The sequence below is a fragment of the Corylus avellana genome, chromosome 8 (assembly GCF_965113065.1).
Source record: "Corylus avellana chromosome 8, dhCorAvel1.hap1.2, whole genome shotgun sequence".
Lineage (NCBI taxonomy): Eukaryota > Viridiplantae > Streptophyta > Magnoliopsida > Fagales > Betulaceae > Corylus > Corylus avellana.
In genome coordinates, this window is record NC_142497.1 from 4,572,608 (window position 1) to 4,594,779 (window position 22,172).

Below are 22,172 nucleotides of genomic sequence, written 5' to 3' on the forward strand. Positions count from 1 at the left end.
GGAAGATAACTTGGGTATAAGAAGATATGGGATTTTAGTGATTGTTGATGTGGTGGAATGAGGTGCTTAGGCTTGTAAGAAGAGCTCTATTTATAGGGTGTCATCCGTATAGAATTTGAAGGAAAGGCAATCGTGTTTGTGCTGCCTTCTGCAGGCCTTTAGAATGACAACTAGAGATGAAAACAACAAAGACATTCATCTTGTAGCTGCAGTTCTTTGGTTTTATCATTTGGCTCGTATAATACACCAAGAAAGTACAAGTTTTGCTTAATAAGCTCTCTTGACCAATGAGCACCTTTAATACCAAGCCAAAAAGAGGATGCATGCTCCCTTAAAGCTGGGTTCTGAGGTTGAGACGTATTATTGGACTTTATATATAAGCCATTCATGTACTGTATTATGCGTGATTTAATGTATGATTTTATTTTCTACAATTTTTGGTGATAAATTCATGACATATTCACACATATATAAGTGCAACGGTGTTATTTGTGCTAATTGTTTGTATTTTAGTATGATCTTATCTGGGACAGTTGTAAATTTGAATTAACATTTACATATACGAGTTTCTAACGGATATGCTCTTGAAAGGCTTTCATTCGCGGACTTGAATGGAGCTTTCAATATCTCTGTCTTTGACAGCATTGGAAATTGGATTTTACTATCACAGTTGGTAGAAGCAAACGTGCATGTTTCAGTAGTGTTGAAATAAGTGGCTCATATTCTCTCAGGCATAAAGAGTAATATTGAAATACTAGTATGGTTGGCCAATTGTCGGAGCAGAGCGAAGTAGAGTGAATGGGTATTTTGGGATTTTCCAAAATACGTCGTACAATTAGGGTTTTTAGTATGTTATATATGCTATGACCTTAAATAATTGAATAGTAAAATATAGCTGCATTGTCCTGACCATGTAAATGGGTGTCTCAATTTTTCTTGCTTTATTTTTTCAATTCCGTATTATGTGTACGGTAACAAGTAGAAAATATGTTTGTATATTAAAGTGCTAGGTACGTATACGTGTTGGGAAAATTGATAATTAATTGGCAATCAATTTCCCACAAGACCTTTATGCGAAAGAAAACACACAAGAAAACACCAATCACACACGTATACAAAGAGTTGACGTGGTTGGGCAATATGCCGATGTCCACGGGGCGTGATCCAATCTCATTCTTTACTATTAAGAAATATTGAATACAATGTTACAAGGCTGAACTGCTAAAGTTTAATATCCTAAACCGAAGCCCTTAACCCCTTGTACACCTCACTCAACTGTCCCTCTCAAATACTCAGGAAAAAAAAAACTCTATACACTTTGTAAATGCTACAAAGTGCTCTCATCAACTTGGATTTTTCAGATGATCTCAACAAAGGACTACATGTCCTTTTATAGAGGCTTAATTACGAAAAATAGGAGAACAATTTTAATCTAATTGCTGCTGAGAAAACGAAACCATCATGAATACAAAGTCTTTTCCATGATGAAGATAAACATTGTGGCTCACATGTTTACCCACACACGGTTTCTCCAGAAATTCAATTCCAAGTTGTTCTTGGACTCCTTTTAAAACTAACATTATCCTCTTATAGATAAATAGAACTTGAGCCCACCAATTTGAATATTAATATTTTTCAGCAATTATCTTCACATTTGTTAACAATTTGAGCCATTATCAACAATACGTTATAGATAACTTAGCAGTAACCGAGACATTGGGTATATGAATGCATGTGCTCAACTTAGAACAGAGGCAACGACAACGAAGTAAGATCATGTTTATCTAGCTATAGGCAAAGGCATATATAATTTTAAAACAAAATCTATAAAAACTGTATTTTCTAACAATTTAATTATGACTAAATCTTCAAGTTCTTATACAAAAACATGCTTTATGTAGTAGTATATTCATATAAAAAAAAAAAGGGGCGTGGCTAATTGGCCACCGTGGCCACGGGATAGTGAAGTAGCACCTTCAATATGTCTTTGCGCACATATGAATCTTTGACCACATTTCCATTAATTATTAGGACGAAAGGATTAATAAAGATTAATCTTTGACCACATTTCCATTTGTCAAAAAGACAGATCTTTTGGAGTTAATAAATCCAAAATAATAATTATGAATTTCAAGGTATTACAAGAGCAATCTAAAATGTCTCTAGAGTCTAAAGTACTATTATGTTTGAATGAAAGAGTACTCTTGAAAGTATTAATCTCTTTAACATGTTGCAACATTTACTTTTCTCCTTTTGATCACAATGAAATGAGTTGCGTTCCATTTTTCTTTTATTACAAACAGATTCATATCCAACAATTTAGAAACAAAAAATATTTATATATCTTTAATTTTTGATGACCAATAAGAGAAATAACAGTTAATTCTGACAAATTTGATGATTTATACCCTTCTAAACAAGAGGGTAATTATTCAAATGGACAAAAAGAATAAGAGAATTAAACAACAACATCCACGTCAGCCAAGGATTATAAGAACACCGAGTTATCATCTTTAATTAAGGCCTGGGAGCAAGACCAGCCTTAAGATGTTGAATGGTGGCAACATCGGTCTTGAAGGACAAAGCCAAGACATTGTCGTCAATGCTAGTGTTGAACAGAGTGTTGGGAAGTGAAATAAGTCCAGCATTTGCGCTCCCAAAAACTGAAACTGCTAGTGCAGATGCATTCGCAACAGCGTTGTACTGGAAGTGCACGAGCCCCTTTGGAAACACAAATATGTCACCCGTTTGTAGTGTCTGAGTAAACAGCTTGTTGGTCGTATCAACGAACCCCACTTGAAGGGTACCTTGAACCAAGAAAAGGAGCTCAGCAGAGCGAGGATGGATGTGTGGTGGGTTGGTGGAGATATCCGGGAATTCAAGGACAGCAATGGAAACGCTCTGCCCATTGAGAGCTGGGAATTCGGCCAAGCTTGCTTTGAAGACTTTAAAGGTTGTAGGAGGCCCTGCCACAACAACAGAACGCATGCCAGTAAATGTGAAGAAATTTCCATCAATTGTGACATTTGGTGGGGCTATAAAGTCAGAGAGGATGTCTGGATCTCCGGCTGTTGCCAGTTGGATGATGGCAAATGAAGAAATCAGTAGTAGTGAGAAGAATTTCATGGAGAAAGTTTTAGATGCCATGGATCGAAGAGAACTTATACGAAGTTTAGTGATTATTGTGGATGTGGTGGAATGAGGTGCTTAGGCTTATAAGAAAGGCTATATTTATAGGGTTTTAACTTTTATCCATGCATATAGAATTTGAAGGAAACGCAATCGTGTTTGTGCTGCCTTCTGCAGGCCTCTTGGGTGGCAACTTGAGATGAAAACTACAAAGACATTTTTCTTGTAGCTGCTGTTCTTTGGTTTTATCGTTCGGCTGCTACAAGACATCTTTTGACCAATTAGCAGCTTTCGTACGTAGCCTGGGTTCTGAGGTTGGTTTATGTTTTATATTGTGTATTCTAGCTCCCACATTGGTTATTGGTGTGTATCTATATTATTGGCGTGTATATATATATATATATATATATATATGAATTAACATTTAGATATTTATTATAGTTTGTAACGAATTGAATATACCCTCAAAAGGCTTTCATGCGGACTTGATCAATGGACCTTACAAATGTGTCTTTAACAGCATGGGAAAATTGAATTTTACTATCACGTACAGCTGGTAGAAACCGATCGAAGTCGTCTCTTCCATCTTCTCGTTTGTTCACTTAACCCAATTGTTTCACTAGAAAAATAGGTTTTATTTCTTAGTTCTACGTTATACAACCTTCAATATACAATTTAATCTTTTTTCACAAGTTGCGCAATAATATTAAATAATGCAATGCCTTTTGAAGTTTTAATTATCATACTTCATTGTTTTTCAAAAAAAAAAAAAAATTATCATACTTCATTGATGTGTAGCATTCCTCGTTGAGATGTGTTCTCCTTTGTTTTGAAGCGGCCCTATGGCGAAAGATTAAGAGAAACAATAATTTTACATAATTTTTCTATACCCAGATGTGACTTTTAAAATCAAATGAGAATACATCTCAAAGACAGACAGTTATTTAGAGCAATCTCAAATGCTACACTTACTCCAATTTCTTTAAACAATTTTTTCACACTTATAGGTGATTTTTAAAACCACCATTAGATCGAAATTCAATAAAGATTCATTGCATATCCAATTGTAGTTTTAATAGCCACCTATGGGTATGAAAAAATTGTGCAAAAAAGTTGGAATAAGTGTAGCATTATTCAAAGAGTAATTTGGCTAAATTTGTATTAATTGGTTCAAGTTGGTAGTGTGCTAAATGTGGATGGTGTGGCTCGTTTTTTTCTTATTTTCCCTTGAAATACTTGGGCCTCCCTTAATTAGGTGTTTCCTTTTAGGCAAAATTTATCCGGGATACTATTCTTGAGAAAATTGAGAGAAGATTAGTGAGTTGGAAAAGTCTCTACCTTTTTAAGGGTGGTCAAATTACGTTGATCAAGAGCACGCTTTCCAAGCTTCCAGCATATTTCCTTTTTCATTTCCCTATCCCGATAATTGTTGCTAATCAAATAGAGAAATTGTAGAGGCCTTCTTCTGGGGTGGTCCAGATGATGAGCCAAAATTTCACCTTGTTAATTAAAAGAAGGTCGATCCGTACTCCACATAAACTCGGAGGTTTGGGAATTAGGAGTTTGCTCACTTTCAATTAGGCTCTTTTAAGAAAGTGGTTATGGAGGTATGATGAGAAAAGAGGGCTTATTGGCGACAAGTAATGGATTAAAAGAGAAATGCTAAACATCCCAAATTTTTGTTCCAAAAGTTAGTTTCCAAATGATATGTCACTATCCCATGAGTTGGTGACACATTTTTCAAAATAATAAATCTCATAAAATGATGACACATCATTTGGGAACCAACTTTTGAGAAGAAAATAAGAATGTGTACGTAGCACTTCTCGGATTAAAAATATGGTAGTTAGGTGAGAGGTTGCTCTAATGTCGTGTAGAAGTAATATATATATATATAGTTTTTCTTTCGAGAGTACATAATGGTAACCTCTTCCTCTTTAAATTCATCTATTTCAATAATTTAATTAGTGTAACGTGTAGAAGTGAAATCTTTTGTTACAATAAACAATGTAAAAGAAAGTGAAGATCTTTGTATGTCAAGTAATGCTACTTTCACCCACATTTATCATAGTGGTTGATCGATGTTGTGTGTTTTAAGTGATTTACATGAGAAGTCACTTAAAATATGTCTCGACTCCTTTTGAATGTGAAGAATACCATTAATTTTGTGGATCTCGGCTCCCTTTGATACGTGATGTCTTTCACTTTCTTTCTTTTTCCTGAGCAAATATGGTAGGCTGGGGAAACTACTTGTAGCTATCCTACCCAAATGTAACCATAGTAGCACCTACTCGCTGGGAGTCGCACAGAAGGGGCTTAGACGATGGGAATCGCAGGCGCTCTCTCAAGTCCAACTGAGCCATATCCCGACTTAGCCCCACAAGGGCATCAATGAGAATTCAAGGCGATTAATACTAATCATGCATATGTGGAGATTCTTCATTGCAAAGATTCAAACCCACATCCTAGTATATGCCCTCTCTGATCACTCGAAATTTTTCTTGGACCTTTGATCCATCATGCACCCTTGATGATGTGATGTCTTTCACTTATTTTACGAAGTTAGAGCAGGTATATTTTACAAATCATTTCTCTTCTTTAATAGTAATGTATTTTTTAATAGTTGTCGACGTCTCTTGAATCTCACTTTATCATGCTTCAAGTGGATGTGACATCTCCAATCCAGTATAAGGGTACACGCCAGGGAGGAAGGGTGGTAAAAGTGGGTGAAGACAGTAAGCAAGCTTGCTCAATATTGCATTGTCAAGAAAGTGGTGTCTTTGAGCTTATTTAACTTCAAAGTCAATGATACATCCCTTCTAAACCAGAAGGGTACGTAATTATTCAAAAAAAAAAAAATTTAAAAATACTAACGAATAAAAAGAGAGCACAAATTAAACACCATAGAACAATGAACTACTAGTGATAATGGAAACTATATATATATATATCCTTAAGGCTTGGGAGCAAGACCGGCTTTAAGATGTTGAATAGTGGCAACGTCGGTCTTGAATCACAAAGCCAAGACATTGTCGTCAATCCTAGTGTTGAACAAAGTGTTGGGAACTGAAACAAGTCCAGCATTTGCACTCCCAAAAGCTGCAACTGCTATCGCAGATGTCGAACCAGCGTTGTATTGGAAGTGCACGAGCCCCTTTGGAAAATTAAACATATCACCCGTTTGTAGAGTCTGAGTAAACAACTTGTTGGTCGTATCAACGAATCCCACTTCAAGGGTACCAGCAATCAGGAAAAGGAGCCCAGTAGCGCGGACACGGGTGTGGGGTGGGCTAGTGGAGCCAGCCGGGAATTCAAGGACATCCATAGAAATACTCTGCCCGTTGAGAGCCGGGAATTCAGCCATACTTGCTTTGAAAGCCTTAAAAGCTGTGGGAGGGCCTGCTCCAATGAGGAAACGCACGCCAGTATATGTGAAGAAATTTCCATCGACTGTGACGTTTGGAGGAACTATATAGTCAGAGAGAATGTCCGGATCTCCGGCTGTTGCCATGCGGATGATGGCAAATGAAGAGATTAGAAGTCAGAAGAGTAGTTTCATGGAGAAAGTTTTAGAGGCCATGGAAGAGAAGTTGGGTAAAGCTGATATGGGGTTTTAGTGATTAATGTTGATGTGGTGGAATGAGATGCTTAGGCTCTATTTATAGGGTTTTAACTTTTATCCATGCGTATAGAATTTGAAGGAAAGGCAATCGTGTTTTTGGTGCTGCTGCAGGCTGCAGGCCTTTTAGGACGACAACTAGAGATGAAGACTACAAAGCATTCTATTTTCTCACTAGAATCCATCGCATTGGCCCATGTTGGAGTAGTTTCTAACGAATATATTCTTCAAAACCTTTCATGCCAAATTGGATTTGACTATATATCACAGCTGGAAGAAGGCAAAGGCGTATGTCTCTTCCATCTTCTCTTGTTTGTATTGGAGTGAGAAGCTAGAAAAAACTCAATTAATTGATGAGATCAGGTGGAAAATATTGATGACTCAGCTATCTAATATTTTCAGCAGTCCAAATGCTATTGTCCACGATTTCGCATATATATATATATATATACCCGATCGAAGGAGAACAAGAAAAGAACAAGCTTTGCCAACATCGGCTCCCAGCTGGGATTACTTTTAAAGGACAAGAAAGAGGGAGCCTAGCTAGGAAAAAAAGCTAGTCATTGAATCCAAAAAAGGGCTAACACGATCGACGGGAATATATATATATATATATTCTTTAGCAAGAGGCAAAGAGAAACATGATCAAAAGGCACAGAGAGGTATGGCTTTGAGGATACGGTATCTTTTGCTATAACAGCTAGTAGTGGAGATCCATCGTCTGTTCAGAATGGTATGTTGAAAGAGGTGGAGTCACTACGGAGTGATAAAGCTTGGGATTCGACAGAATTACCCAAGGGAAATAAGGCTAAAGAGTGCAGATGGGTCTACAGGAAGAAAGTGATAGGTTCGGGATGTTGGATTGATGGATTGTGGATGATAATTGAAATGGAATGGGAAATGTTATTGATAATTCTCCACTTGAGGTAGGAGACACCGATTACACATACGTGTTTGATAAAATACTTCAATGAATCTCTCTTCCCTATCACATTCCAATAAATAGCCAATTCCTACTAATGATAACTACTATTTAAAATAACAATAACTAATCTTATCTTCACAAGAGATATCTCCTAATAACTTAAATGATACTGACTAACAAATAAGATAACAAGATAAGATAACAACTCCTAGATAAATGAGATAACCCTTATCCCTTATTTTTCTTCCTCGGATTACCCTCGGTACTTTGAATTAGGATTCCTAGTGATCACACGGGTAGATTCCCTATCAGAAAGAGTCATCGGAGAAAGCTGTATGGTCAACGAGACAGATAGGGAGGCATGGTGTAATGTCTAAATCAGGCCCTATGCTCAAGTTCAAGAGGCGCTTGGACTTGAGGGACACTTGTGTAGTTTGATTGCCCTTAGGGGTTGAGGCGGAGACATCCGGAGGAGACACGTTTTTGTTAGACTTGATCGGTTTCAAGTCAAGGTGGAGATTGTTAAGTATATGACTTTTTCAACCCATCAATATGGTGGACCCAACAACATTATTCCTTCTCCAATTAGGAGAGGTTTCTTACTTCAGTCGACTTCTCCTACTCCCACTCAATATTGGATTCCTTGTCATTCTTGGACTTGCATTGAGAGGCTTATGACCGACTTAGTCACACCATAAAAGAGTGTCTTGTTTATTGAGGAGGGACAAGCTGAATAGCTTCATAAGAGTGTGTGCCAAATCGGTGAAGCACCAAAGGGAGGAGAAAAAAAAGAGAATTTGAGAGGAGGTACAAGGGCAGTAAGGGTGTTTTCTTCTTGGTGGTTTTTGGAGGAGCCAAAAACAAGTGATTAGAAGAAAAATGGTGCTGCAAAGTGATAGAAGAAAATAGAGATCAGCCGCCAGCCATTCCAACAAAAGAAGAGTTTGTACATCTGTCTTTTGTATTCTATTTTGGAATAATCTCTCTGGTGTATTGGGGCTTCGAGATTTGAGTGATTTTCTTTCTACTATTTTTGTACTCCATCTTTTGATAGTGAATTTTCTCTGGGTCGTCTCTGCCAGTGGATATAGGCTTGTTAAGCCGAACCACTTAAATATTTGTGTCGTGTGTGATTGCCTAATCTTTGTTATTCCGCATTCTTCTTATTTTTCGCATCTCACGGGTCTTGGGAAATATGATTAATTTTCTAACATCACCTGCCTGTCACTTTGTCACCCATGCCAACATCGATCATCCTCTGCTCTCGCGTCACCACCAAAAGAAACTTTGGTGGCAATATTTGGTTTCATTACATTTTCCAGGTAATTTGGTTGCTATTGTTACCTCTAGAAAGTGCTAGCAAAAGTAGAATAATGAAGAAGCCATATATGATTTTGATAAATTTGCATTATCATAATATTGGTTGTTTGTGCCAGTGATGTTTACATTGGCAGCGTCGGTGTTTGTAGTGGGTGTCATCATATATGCTTATAGGACCACTAAGTCTCCACACAGACAGGCTACTCTTTCCCACTTCTATTTTCATTCCATTTTTGGTTTAATTTCTCATCCATTTGTTTTTGTTTTGGAGCCAATTTGGATTGGGCACTATGCCCCTGCACTAGTGTACTGGTGGATGACCCAGAAGTGGTTCCCTTATTGTTCTATCTTGCAAAGACACCCTATTCTTTTTAACAAACGTGATGTAGAAACCATCCAGAAAATGTCACAAGTGCCAATGCCTGATGAGGTAAAGCTTCCCCTTTACTTGTTTAGTGATGGTTTATGGCCAGTTATGACAAAATCATGTGTTTTTGTGTATACAGCATAAGGTAAGACAACAAGGGGTCTACGAATCCCTGCATAGAGACATAATAGTGCATTTTGGGAACTAGGAATTCGACCCAATGGAGCTTAAAATCCATACCCTAACAATTAGGCCTCTGTTCATCTTTGGCATTGACATGAAGATAAACTTGTGCCGTTTGAAATGCAGCGATATTTGGTGAAGAAGCTCCCCTGGATCAGGTATCATGAGGTTCCTGATGGAGGGCATCTAATGATTCACGAGAGTGGTTTGTGTGAGGCTATGTTCAGAGAACTCTTGCTTGGAGTAGAACCCTCTCTCATATAAGCCTGCTATCAAGAAATATGCTTGTATTGGTATAATGCCCATATGATATGGCCAATAAAATTCAAGTAAAATGATTTGGTTGTTTATTTATTTTAGCTTAATAATTTTATGTCATATATTCAACCCTTTGTAAAAAAGTTACTTTCATCGACTTTAGGAAACACAACTCCAAGAAAAGGCTTAGTAAAACACACACACACACACACACACAAAAAAAAAACCTCTCTTTATTTAACAAATCATTAGGAGTCCCGGAACATGAGTTTGTTCTTAAAAAAAGAATGGGCAGTTCCTTTAATCCCAAGCCTATTTTTTAGTTTGCATTGGATACCCTGTTCAGAACTGGGTGGAATAACAAGCACAGTAACTTGACTCACAAGTCACAAAGATGAGGCTTGTGGGACGACTAGAGAGCTCTTAGAATTAATGAGTTTTTCAATATCTCGGAAGAAAAAAAGCTTTTTTAATAATTCTTTTCAATCTGACCAAAAAAAAAGACCTATTTTTTCAATAGGTAATAGTAATTAATGAAGACCTTTTGGTTTTTTAAATTCTTCAACTGTCCAACATCCCGGCTTTCAAGCCCAAGGCTCGTTGAGCGATCCTGATTCAATGTCTGGTCTTGGTTAATTAAACTGATAATTTTGTAATAAAAAATTGTCACCGATAGTAGGTTGATGATGACAGGAGGTAACAGGCTAAGGATCGAATCCTTGTTCATTTCTCATGTCGATTGCCAAGTACTTGTCCCTATCAGCTAAATGTCAGCAAGTGAAGCCTGATGCAATCAATTCATCGCTTCTCGATCAAGCCCTTAAACTTCAAAAAAATAATGTGTCACATCGTATCAAGTCATCCTAGAGTTTCACCCATAGTCTTACACAAGGGGTATGGGGAACGTCCCCCTATTGACATGTCATTACCCAGTGTCACATTCATGGCCACCTCACACCCCTAATCTCAAGATTTGTGGGGTTAGAGGATCAATTTCAATAAGACCTAGCGAGTATAAATAGCCAAGGGTACCTAAGGGGACCTTACGTATGAGGATTCGAACACTCTTATTCTCAATTATTTTGGGATTCACCTTATGAAAGTAAATACTGACTTAAGCGTCAGAACTATCTCCTACGCTTGATTTGTTCGAGTCACGAATGGAAAAACTGCAGCCATTGCAGCCTAGATCAACAATGTCTGGGAATAATCGAGCAAGGGACCATGACCTGCTTCGCAAACGATGCCCCGAATGGAATGGTAAGGGTTTTTTCAGAATAGATTTAATGGGCTAATGGAAACTAACTGAACAGTAATAGAATCTTAAAGTTGGATTTCTGTTGGTCTGTGAAGAGGTTGTGACTATTCCTCTAGCTGAGGGCCAGTTATTGACATTTCCAATTTTTGAACTCCACCATTACAATCGCTAGGTAACTGCATGAGTAACATTTAGCTATTCAATCAGCAGCTTCTCTTGTAGTGAACTCTCTCATTTTAGAAGGGGATGCAATCAACATCATCTTAGCCGTTCAAAATCCGGATGTCTTCAAGGATTGGAACTTTGCTTCCATTATTTCAGATATCAATTGTTTTTTACTATCTTTTCATAACTGGAAAGCTGGTAAAGTTTCTATAAGTGTTAATGTTCGAGTATATTTGTTAGGTAGATGGCCGCTTTCAACCTAGTGTTCGGAAGCATTCCCAAGTGGTCTTTCATTCTTTCTTTCATTTGGATCAAGAATGAGAAAGATTCCCCCTTATAGCCCTTTCCTCATTTATTTAGGAAAAAAAAAAAAACATTTAACATAATTATTACTAGGGTGCGTTTGGAATTACAATTTCACAAAAATAATTTATGTTTTTAAAAGATTTCGCAAAATGTAAAGCGTTTGACATTGCCATTTAAAAAGCATTTAATTTAAAATAGGAAAAAAAAAACTGCGATTTCTATAAGCAGGGCTAGCGGGTGCTTATTTAAAAAAGCACGAATTTTAATCAAAATCACGATTTCGCATAACAAATATTTGATAAATAAGTATTTTTTTATCAAACGCCTTTACAATTTTAAAAAGTAGCGATTTCAAAAATATAATTTGTAACACTTGGTCCATTTATTTATTTGATTTTTTTTTTTTTAAAAAAAAAAACTCTATTGGTAAAAACATTACATATCTGTAGCATTTCACTTATATTTAACCAAGAGCCTTCAAATGTTCAAGATTGGCGCATTGCAGATCTCATCTCAGACTCCATTTCCTTACTCAATTCCTCCTCTTGGCAGGCTAAGAAGATTAACAGAAGTGCTAACTTCTGCGCCTATCATGTGGCATATTGGGCCGCAACTAAATCTCATTCAGACTATATTCCCACTTATTTTTCTCTTTTCCCCACTTTTCTCCTTTGTAGCGGTAAAGATCCCCCTCTCCTTGCTGTTAAGGGTTTCTCCCTTCCTGTTGTGTTTGTTTTTTCTTGCTTTCAATGTACTTTAAAAAATAAATAAAAAAAAAAAAAAAAAAACCTATCATATGATGAACTACATCAAAAAAATTAAAAACAAAAACAAAAACAATATATATATATATATATATATATATATATGATGATGATGATCTACTGCAACATTAAATGGACATTGGTCACTTTTTTGTTTTTTACTTTTACATGGGTGGGAGGTTAAAATTGTTGTGGGGTCTCGAGTAAAGCAATAAATCCATTGCTGTTGTGTTGATAACCAGATTAGACCAATTTGTAGTGGGAGTGGGACCCATTCAATTTCGTAACCCACAAGGTGATGAGTTTCCTGAGTCAAGGTCCTCTAATACAAACAAAGCTTTGAAATATTGCTGCAAAAAAGCTTTGACTCGAAAAGAGACTTAAAACCGTGTTGAATGGGAAAGCCAGAAAACATGACGTGTTGTGAGGTGTAACTTTCCACTTTCCATGAAATTTCCTGCAACTTTAAATGGACATTATTTATAGTTAAATAATGCAAGTTAAAATAGAAAATACAATTAAGTAATTAATCAAGAATATTACATAATAAAATCAGCCTATACAAGAAACTATAAACCAGTCAAGCAAATACAAAAAATACAAAAATATATTTTGAATATATTCTAAGACGGGTAATCAAGCTGGAAGTGGATTTGTGGACTCATATGGTTGTCAAATAAATTTAATTGTAAATTTACCAATTCATTATACATAGATAGATAAAAAATAAATAAATAAAAAATTAGATGAAAAAGTAAAAAATAACTTTTAGGAGAATTTGAATCTACATGTGCCACCCTCATTTAAATTAAATATTTCATGTCGTGGGTCTCACATATTAAAATAAAGTTTGAATTCACATATGAATATGAATGAGAGTGTTAAAGTAATTATTAAATGATTAAATTTACGTATTTTTATTAGTTAAGCTTTTAGAAGAAGCGGTGATTTAACAGACATCATCATCATCATAAAAACTTAGATTTTGTAGATAAAATACCACAAGAAGAAGCTTTAAAAAAAATGATTTACATATATGATGGAGTTAAAATTAACATAATCAAGAAATTTATAACAAAAAAATTTAAACAGTACTCATAACAACTCAAGAATCACATAAAAACCAAAACACTGTCAAATTATAACATCTTACTACTAATAAACAATATTTGGGGGAGTCCAAATCCATAAATTTTGGATTAAAATGTTATTGTCATTTCTAATCCCTGTAGTTTATCAAAGGGAAGTCTTCACAGGACTTTAATTATTTGATGATATTGGCAGAGTAGAGAGAGTAACAGATTGACTTCAACGACAAGGAGTTGTATTTGAGTAGTGTGAAACAGTACTACTTATGATCTCCCTCATCCCTCCAACACTTGATTTAGATTGGAGGCACCAGATCTGATCATCATTCATACCTAACAAATCTCAAAGTATCGCACGGTGAGGACAAAGAGTAATAGCATCTTATAATGAGGTTGCTTGTAATTACTTGTGGTCTTAAGATCTCTCGACACACAATGGACTTTGCCTGATTGGTACATAGTAATTCTATAAGTTATTTTAGTATTTCTTTATCACTTTAAGAATGATCGATTATAAGCTTAATAATAATTTTAGAAGCCACATCATTCTTAAAGTAACATAAAAAAAATTTCTAGCATTACTCGGTTGGTGAAATACACTTCAAGTCACTAGCAATTCAGCTTTTTTGTTATTTTAGAAAAATACCACATTTTCAAGCCAAGGAATGTGGATTCTCACATCTCTCACATTCCAAGCAAAAAGGATTCCCTCCACCAAAGTGCAAATTCAGCAAATCATTAAGAGACCTATAAATTAACATGGGTTTGGTCTTAAAAAAAGAATAGGTAGTTCCTTTAATCCCAAGTCTATTTTTGGGTTTGCATTGGATACACTCTTCAGAACTGGGGAATAACAAGCACAGGTTTGTGGGAGAATTAGAGTGCTCTTACAATTAATGAGTTTTTCAATATCTCAGGAAAAAAAAAAAAAAAGAAGGAGCTTTTTTAATAATTTTTTGAAGAAAGTCCACGTACCTCATCAAACTACCACCAAATTGATAATGTTCATTCTAAACTATCAAAAATTGTTAATGTTCCCCCATTGGCAAAACTAACCTTAGTAAAATAAAATAAAATAAAAATGCTAAAACTTCTAAAAAAACTAAAACTAAAAAAAAAAAAATCCAAAGGGTGGCAAATTTAAAATAAAAAAAATAAAAAAAGTCCTATGTATAAGAAAAAAATAAAAAATAAAAATCGATTTTTTATATAAAAAATTAACATTTTTGTTTTGTTTTTTTTTTTATAACTTTTTAAAATAAAAATTTCTGTTCTAAAAAAATAAACAATTTTCGTTTTCTAAATCAAAATTTTTTAAAAATGTTTATTTTAAATAAAAATTTCATTTAAAAAAAATCGTTTTTCAAAAAAAAAAAAAATCGTTTAAAAATAATTTTTTTAAAAGAAAATCATTATTTTAAAATTAAAATTTTCTTTTAACAAAATTAAAAAATTTATTTTTAATTTATATGTGTATTTTTGTCTTATTGAGGAATACATATGGACATTTTTATCTTTTTGCTAGCCTTAGAGAGACATTGTCACAATTAAAAATTTGGGAGGACATTGTCAATTAGGTGGTAGTTTAAGGGAGATATTTGGACTTTACCCTGAGTCTTTTCAATCTGGCCCAAAATGAAAAACCTATTTTTTCATTAGGTAACAGTAATGAATACCTTTTGGTTTTTTAAATTATTTAATTGTCCCATTTTCAACATGCCGGCTTTCAAGCCCAGGGCCAGTTGAGCGATCTAGATTCAATGTCACGCCTTGGTTAATTAAATTGATAATTTTGTAATTGGAGATTCTCACCCCTAGCAGGTTGCCGATCACAGATGACAACAGACTAAGAATCGAATCCTTATTCATTTTTCATGTCGATTGCCAAGTACTTGTCCCTATCATCTAAATGTTAGCCAAGTGAGGCCCGATGCAATCAATTCATTACTTCTGAAGCTCTTAAAATTGAGGAAAATAATGTGTCACATTGTATTGAGTCATCCTCGAGTTTTCACCAATAATCTTACATGAGGGATATGGGGAACGTCCCCCTTCGGACATGTCACTGCCCAGTGTCACATCCATGGCCACCTCACATACCCTAATCTCGAGATTTGTGAAGTTAGGGGATCAATTTCAATAAGACTTAGGCAATATAAATAGCCAAGGGAACCTCTGGTATGAGGATTCGAACACTCTCTTATTTTCAATTACTTTGTCATCTTCTTACAACCTCATGAAAGCAGATAATATTAACTTAAGCGTTAGAGTTATTTCCTGTCAGGCCATTCCGAGAAGCTCTCTACCTCATTGTTCATTGTCTTGTAGGTGTTGACACGTCACCAACAGGCAGGGGCGGCCTACAACATGCCTTGATGGTCCATGGCACCTCCAAGGATTTCTAAAGCCTTTGTAAAGAAAAATTTATATATATATATTATGCCCTTATAAGGGCTAGGCAAGGTTTTTACCCCCAAGAAAAGTTTTAACACCCGCCACACGATATACCTCAAAAAATATTAAGTCATCTCCTAGACGCCTAGTCCAACTAGGCAACTAGAGGGAAAAAAATTAAAATTAAAAAACTTTTTATAATCGATAACTGAAAATAAACCTATAAGAAACTCTTTATAGAAACTAGCAATACTAAGACTTTACAAAAAAAATTAAAAAATAAAATTAAAATATGACAAATAAAATATAATAATACTGAAATTAATTAGTGTGTTTAAGATGTAGGCGTGTAATTTATTAGTATAGTAGTACTGAAATTTATTTGGCACCGTGAAAACTAGGCGTGCCTTTTTCGGTTGATATACTAATTAAAATGCAACACCTTTAATTTTTTATTTTTTATTTTTTTTAAATTAGATAAGTTCTTTTTTATTGTGTTCTTTCATTTCTTCTTCTAAGTCTTTTTTTTTTTTTTTTTGGAAGCATTCAACTAACACATGACTGTGTTTGGTTTGTTTCTAAGAAGAGTTTAACTTTGGTCAGTACCTCCTTAAAACACTACTTTTACAGCCCCCAATCCTTAACTGACACCTAAGCAAAAACTCAAAAAATGCACCAAAATAACCTAGGTCCTAATACACTGGATTTTCTTTGAGGAAGAAAAAAAAATGAAAGAACTGGTGAAGGGGTCTAGCCAGACCCCTTCGTGAAACTACCTAGACCCAAGGCGTGGGTCTGGCGCCGTGGGTCTTCGTGGGTCTAGTAGAAACCCACCCACGCCGTGGGTCACCTCTCTCCAGCGTCGGTTTCTAGCATTTAGGGTGATAAATCCCTAAAGGGTTAACCTTCCACCTTTAAGTTTTAAATTTGAATCCAAAATCGAGTTTTGAGCATTAAAAACGGATTTTGGGGCATTAGAATCGAGTTTTAAGGCAAATTTCGGCGGGTCACAGCGGGTCACGGCCGGCCAGACCCGTGGGTCACGGCAAGACCCAGGCCAGTGGGTCTGGCCAGATCCACGCCGTGGGTCTAGCCAGACCCATGCCGTGGGTCTAGCCAGACCCACGGCAGGCGGCCAGACCCACGTCGTGGGTTTGGCCAGACCTACGGCCGGCAGCCAGGTCTGGTTGTGGGTCTGTTGGGTCGGGCGGCCAAGGGTCTTTTTGATATTTTTTTCACTTTGATTTGCTGTGTTTGTTTTCATTTTGGTTTTTTGCAATTTTCTTGAAATGATGATGTGGCACATGTTGATTGGGTGCTGCATTTGTTTTCATTTTGGTTTTTTGCAATTTTCTTGAAATGATGATGTGACATATGTTGATTGGGTGCTGCAAAAGTGTTGTTTTGAGGAGGTCCGGACCATAGGAGCTCTCTTCTAAGAAATCCCTTTAGATGATGTTGATTCCTACAAAGTTGCTAATTTTTCTCATACCTTATTAATTGTGGGTATTTTATTTTTCCATTAGTTTATATTATTATGTATTTATGACGCCGTTATATTAAAATCTTGAATATTTACTTTAATTATTAGATTTTTTTTGGCAAATCTAATTTTACAAAAATGCGTTAGAGGATCATATATATGAGTAATGTTTAAGACAACACCGGCGTGCATGAATAGTCATGCATGCCAGTGTTTTAATAATATATAATATTATTAAAATATTATATAAATAGTAAAAAAATAATAATAATATTAAAACACTGCCCTATATATATATATGTGTGTGTAAAAGTTCAGACCCAACACAAAAAAAATCCTAATTCCATCCATGCCAACAGGAAAATTGTCCTAACATCTACTATGAGCCTAGTTGCACCCCTAGATGGCAGAATAATTTTATAAGTTCCTTTTGTGTCACTCTTGTGTCTTTAAAAAAATGATTTGGCTCTTAAAATTATTATTTGATTAAAATTCAATCATAATCAATTATAAGTCTAATAATAATTTTAAGAGCAACATCATTCTTTAAAAAACTCAAGAGAAATTTTTAACATTACTCTAAATAGGATATTGCACAAAAATTGTAGTTAGTTTAATATTTTAACTTATTGTTTGATTTTAATTGTTTGATTTTAATGTACACCTGATTTGTTCCGGGCACGAATGTAGAAATTGGAGTCCCAGCAGCCTAGAATATCAACAATGTCTGGGAGACTGGGAATGAGCTTTGATAACCAGATTAGACCAATTTCTAATGGGACCCATTCAATTTCGTAACCCACAAGTTAAGTTTTTAAGAATAAGCTTTGAATTACTGTAAAAAGCAATCATGCAAAGCTACTGTTCTTCTTTGATTCTTACACTATTTTTACAGTACTGCTTTTTGACTCGAAAAGAGACTTTAAAACCGCGTTGAATGGGAAAGCCAGAAAACATGACGTGTTGTTAGTTGTGTCCGCTTTGTGCTCTTATCTGTTTGTTTTTTTGTGGGTCTGATAATTGTGTGTAGAATTTGCATCCATTTCTGTAGTTGGTGCGTGGGTCATTAATTTGGGATTTTGATTCTTCCATCTGCATTGCTCTGATATACCCTTTTGCCCTTTCCTTGCCCTTAGCAATAGTGCTTTTAAAAACTCGTGCTTTAGGACATACTGCTCAATTGCTTCAAGACACTTGACCTTATATTACAGGGCCAACAAATCAGTAATAATGTTTTTCTTTATTCTTTTTTGATAAGTAGTAATTAATGAAATTTGATTATAAAAGAGGAGACATCTTAAGCATACAGGATGTAGACAATAGGTTTATCTCAGTAATTAATTCAAACTTCATCTTGTCCTTGAAATCTAGAAGAAGAAGAAAAAAGGAGAAAATTGGATGCATCCAAAAAGAAGCATGCATTAGTTCATATGTGGTATCAATATAGAATTAGAGTAGTAGGGGGTTGTACACACATCTACAAGTTCATTTGTTTTCCAAAATGTTGTCATCACTTAGATTTTGTTTCTGTATTTTAGAAATTGTGCAGAAAGGAATATTAGATCAAAATTTGAATGGAATTTTGTATTTTTGTGTGTCAAATTGTGTACAAAAAAGGTATATTTATAGTTAAATAATGCCTGTTAAAATAGAAAATACAATTAAGTAATTAATGAACAATATTACGTACAGAATAAAATCAGAAAATATAAATCAGTTGAGCAAATATAAAAATTATAAAAAATATATATTTTGAAAATATTGTAAGACAGGTAATCAAGGTAGAAGTGGAGATCAAGTTAGAATTGGGTTTTTTATTACTGGAATTTAACAAATTCATAACAAATACCAATAAAAAAATACATATGATTATCTCTCCTCTAATAAAAACATGATGTGGCACAATACGATTGAAAATGAGATAAATTCAACTTTTGAAAAACTCAATCATATTATGACACATCATATTGTAAAAAACATTTTAAAAACTTTATTGGTAAGCCTAACATTTTTCAATAAAAAACCTCACCCGTTGGCTATGATGAACATATCTGCAAAGAAAAGAAGCCGACCAACTACACAAAAGCAATCTCAGGTCCTAGATCTAGTCAGCACGAAACATATTTGTTCCTTAAATGTAATTGTACACGGATTAACGGAAACATGAAGCATATTTTCAGAGTTTTATGATCTGTGTTGTAAAAGTTTTATGCTCGTGAAATTTCATTTTCATTCCATATTTAAAGAAAATAAAAATTTAAAAAAAAAAAAAAAAAAAAAAAAGCTACACAAAAGCAATGTGAAGACAACTTTCTTTTATTGCTTAGTTGTAACCTCCAACCTTCCTTGAGTTGACGGCTTTTTCACTACGCCGAAAGCTGGGGAATTGCTTAAAGCTAGGGACATTGCAACTTCCAAGTAGGGGTGGGCAAATTAACCGTTACCGTTTAACCGGCCGTCTACCGGCTTCGACCGAACCGATATAAACCGTAGCCGATATGCCGATATCCTTATCGGTTAAAAAAAGTATACCGGAATTCGGTCCGGTCCGGTTAAGAGGTTCTTATCGGTTAACCGATAAGAAACCATATTTTTTTTTTTATTTTTTTTATTTTTTATTTTTTAGTCCTAGTCCCAAAACGGCGCCATTTAGTCTTTTGGAGAGGTTTCCAAATTCCCACAAGTGACACAGGTTTCCGAATTTGTGTAATGGTGTTGCCCATGACTTATTTTCCTTTTGCTAAGTGACTTTAATTAGTTAATACTTTGTTTATTATTCATTAATGAATTTTATTTTAATTTGGGTTTGGGTAAGTTTGATGTTTTTTTTTTAAGTGATGGTGATGGGATTTCTTTGCCTTTGGTAAAAGCATTTTTCATTAACTAGTTTGGCTAGTCTAATTAGCATTCATTATGTTAATTAGTCCATTTGTTTTGGAAAAATGTATTTTATAATATAAAAAAAAAAAAAAAAAAAAGTTGAAGTTGATCAATATAAAAAAACTTCAATTTTTAGCCAAAAAAACAGATATTTGGGTCCCAACAAAAAGTATTTGGTCCCTAAAACAACTCATTTTTAATAAGTTATTTTAGCCCAACAAAAAGTATTTGGGCTCTCAAAAGTAAAAAAAACTCATTTTTAGTTTTTGGCCCAACAAAATAAATCAATATAAAGCTCTCGGTTAAATCGGTTAACCGGTTTAACCGGACCGTTTAACCATGTACTGTTTTAACCGAAATTATCGATTAAAATTCTTATTGGTTCGGTATCGGTTAATAAACCGTTTAACCGAAAATTATCGGTTAACAACCGATAAGGTCCTTAACCGGACCGTTTTGACCGATACCCAGGCCTACTTCCAAGTAATTTTCCCTTTTCATATTATGTTGTTGTTTTATTGGTCATATGATATGGTTTTATTGTGTATCTACTATGAGCCTAAAAGATCGATCATCACAGTAACATAAAATAATTTGTCATCTTACTTTGAATAATTTGTCATCTCATATTGTCTGTGGACAAGATCTTGGACATGTTTATAAGAAATGGGCAACCTTCTCTTATAGAATCGGTTTTATGAGATGAGTTAGGCTCTCAAATTTCTTCATAATATTAGAGCCTACCACAGGATTAATGAAGCCCACACTACTTACCCTGTGACAAGAACCAAGAAAAAATACTGGCCTGTACGTGAGAGAGAGTGTTGAGAAATAATCTCACATTGCTTGTGGACAAAATCTTGGGCATGTTTATAAGGAATGTCCAACCCTCTCTTATGAAACCGGTTTTATGATATGAGTTAGGCCTACAAATTTCTTTATTTTGAAAAAAAAAAAATTATTAATAATAATAATTTTTTGCCTTTGTATGCCACTTCGTGGGACCCTTGGAAAGGTCTGGATTCTTTTTGATTCAATTGCCTACCGTTTGTTTCTATTACCATTTTTATATTGACTTTTTCGTTTGAATTTTGTTGTTGGAAAGCCCACTCTATTTTATTTGTATTTGACTGTATAACTCTTGTCCCATTGTTGAAAAAACAAAAAAGAAAAAAAAAAGAAAAAGAAAAAAGTTTATCTGAGTAATTACAATTTACACAAGATGTACTATGAGCCTAACATGAGACTGAAGATCATCACAATCACATAAAACAATATTGTGACATCCTACTTTAAATAAAATATATTAATAATAATTATATATAGTAACCAAAATATAAGTGAAGCAAGGGGGTGTTTGTTAAACACCACCCCCTCCCCCCCCCCACCGCACTGTTTATGTGTAAACAAAATAATAATAATAATAATAATAATTGATATGAAAAAATGAAATAATGACATTGAAAAGTAAAAAAATTTATTTTGTAGTAATTTTTTTATTTGAATAATAATAAAAGGTAAATAATATAATATAAAAAATGAATAATTTGATATAAAAGTAAGTTTTTTTTTTTTTTTTAAAAAAAAATTGAAATGAATAATACGATAAAATGTGAGAGAATGTAAAGGGATGGGGTGGGATTTAACACAAAAAAAAAGAAAAAAAAAAAAGATGGTAGCCAAGCTAAGATAAAGCGCTTGTAATTTCCAAGAAACTTCAAGTACGGCAAAATAATTACCTTAATTGGTGGACCCCGAATCCAACTAAATTTACACGACATTTCCTTCTACTTTCGTGGACAAGAGAGGGAGCATTAATGGTGAGTAACCTGCAAGTTTCCTTAATTATATTTATATATGTTGACCGCTTTTTCACAACGCGGAAAGCCTTTTCAATATAAACAATACCCAGGGCCAGAAACCTTGTTACAGAAACTGATCCAGCCTATTCTCAAAATCTGCAAATTATGGCATTGCTTTTAACAATGATGATTTGCTTTAATTTGGTGTGTATTTTGGTTATTGGCATCATG

The 22,172-nt window shown here is 34.6% G+C and overlaps 1 protein-coding gene and 1 pseudogene across 1 annotated transcript; both read right to left on the bottom strand.

Moving 5' to 3' along the window:
- Positions 1–2,517: 2,517 nt before the first annotated feature.
- On the bottom strand, positions 2,518–3,147 carry LOC132164767 (germin-like protein 9-3). Its single transcript, XM_059575321.2, has one exon. It carries the CDS (start codon positions 3,145–3,147, stop codon positions 2,518–2,520), a length of 630 nt encoding a protein of 209 aa, XP_059431304.2.
- A 2,935-nt stretch (positions 3,148–6,082) lies between these two features.
- On the bottom strand, positions 6,083–6,709 carry LOC148583994 (germin-like protein 9-3; annotated as a pseudogene).
- Between the last annotated feature and the right edge of the window lie 15,463 nt (positions 6,710–22,172).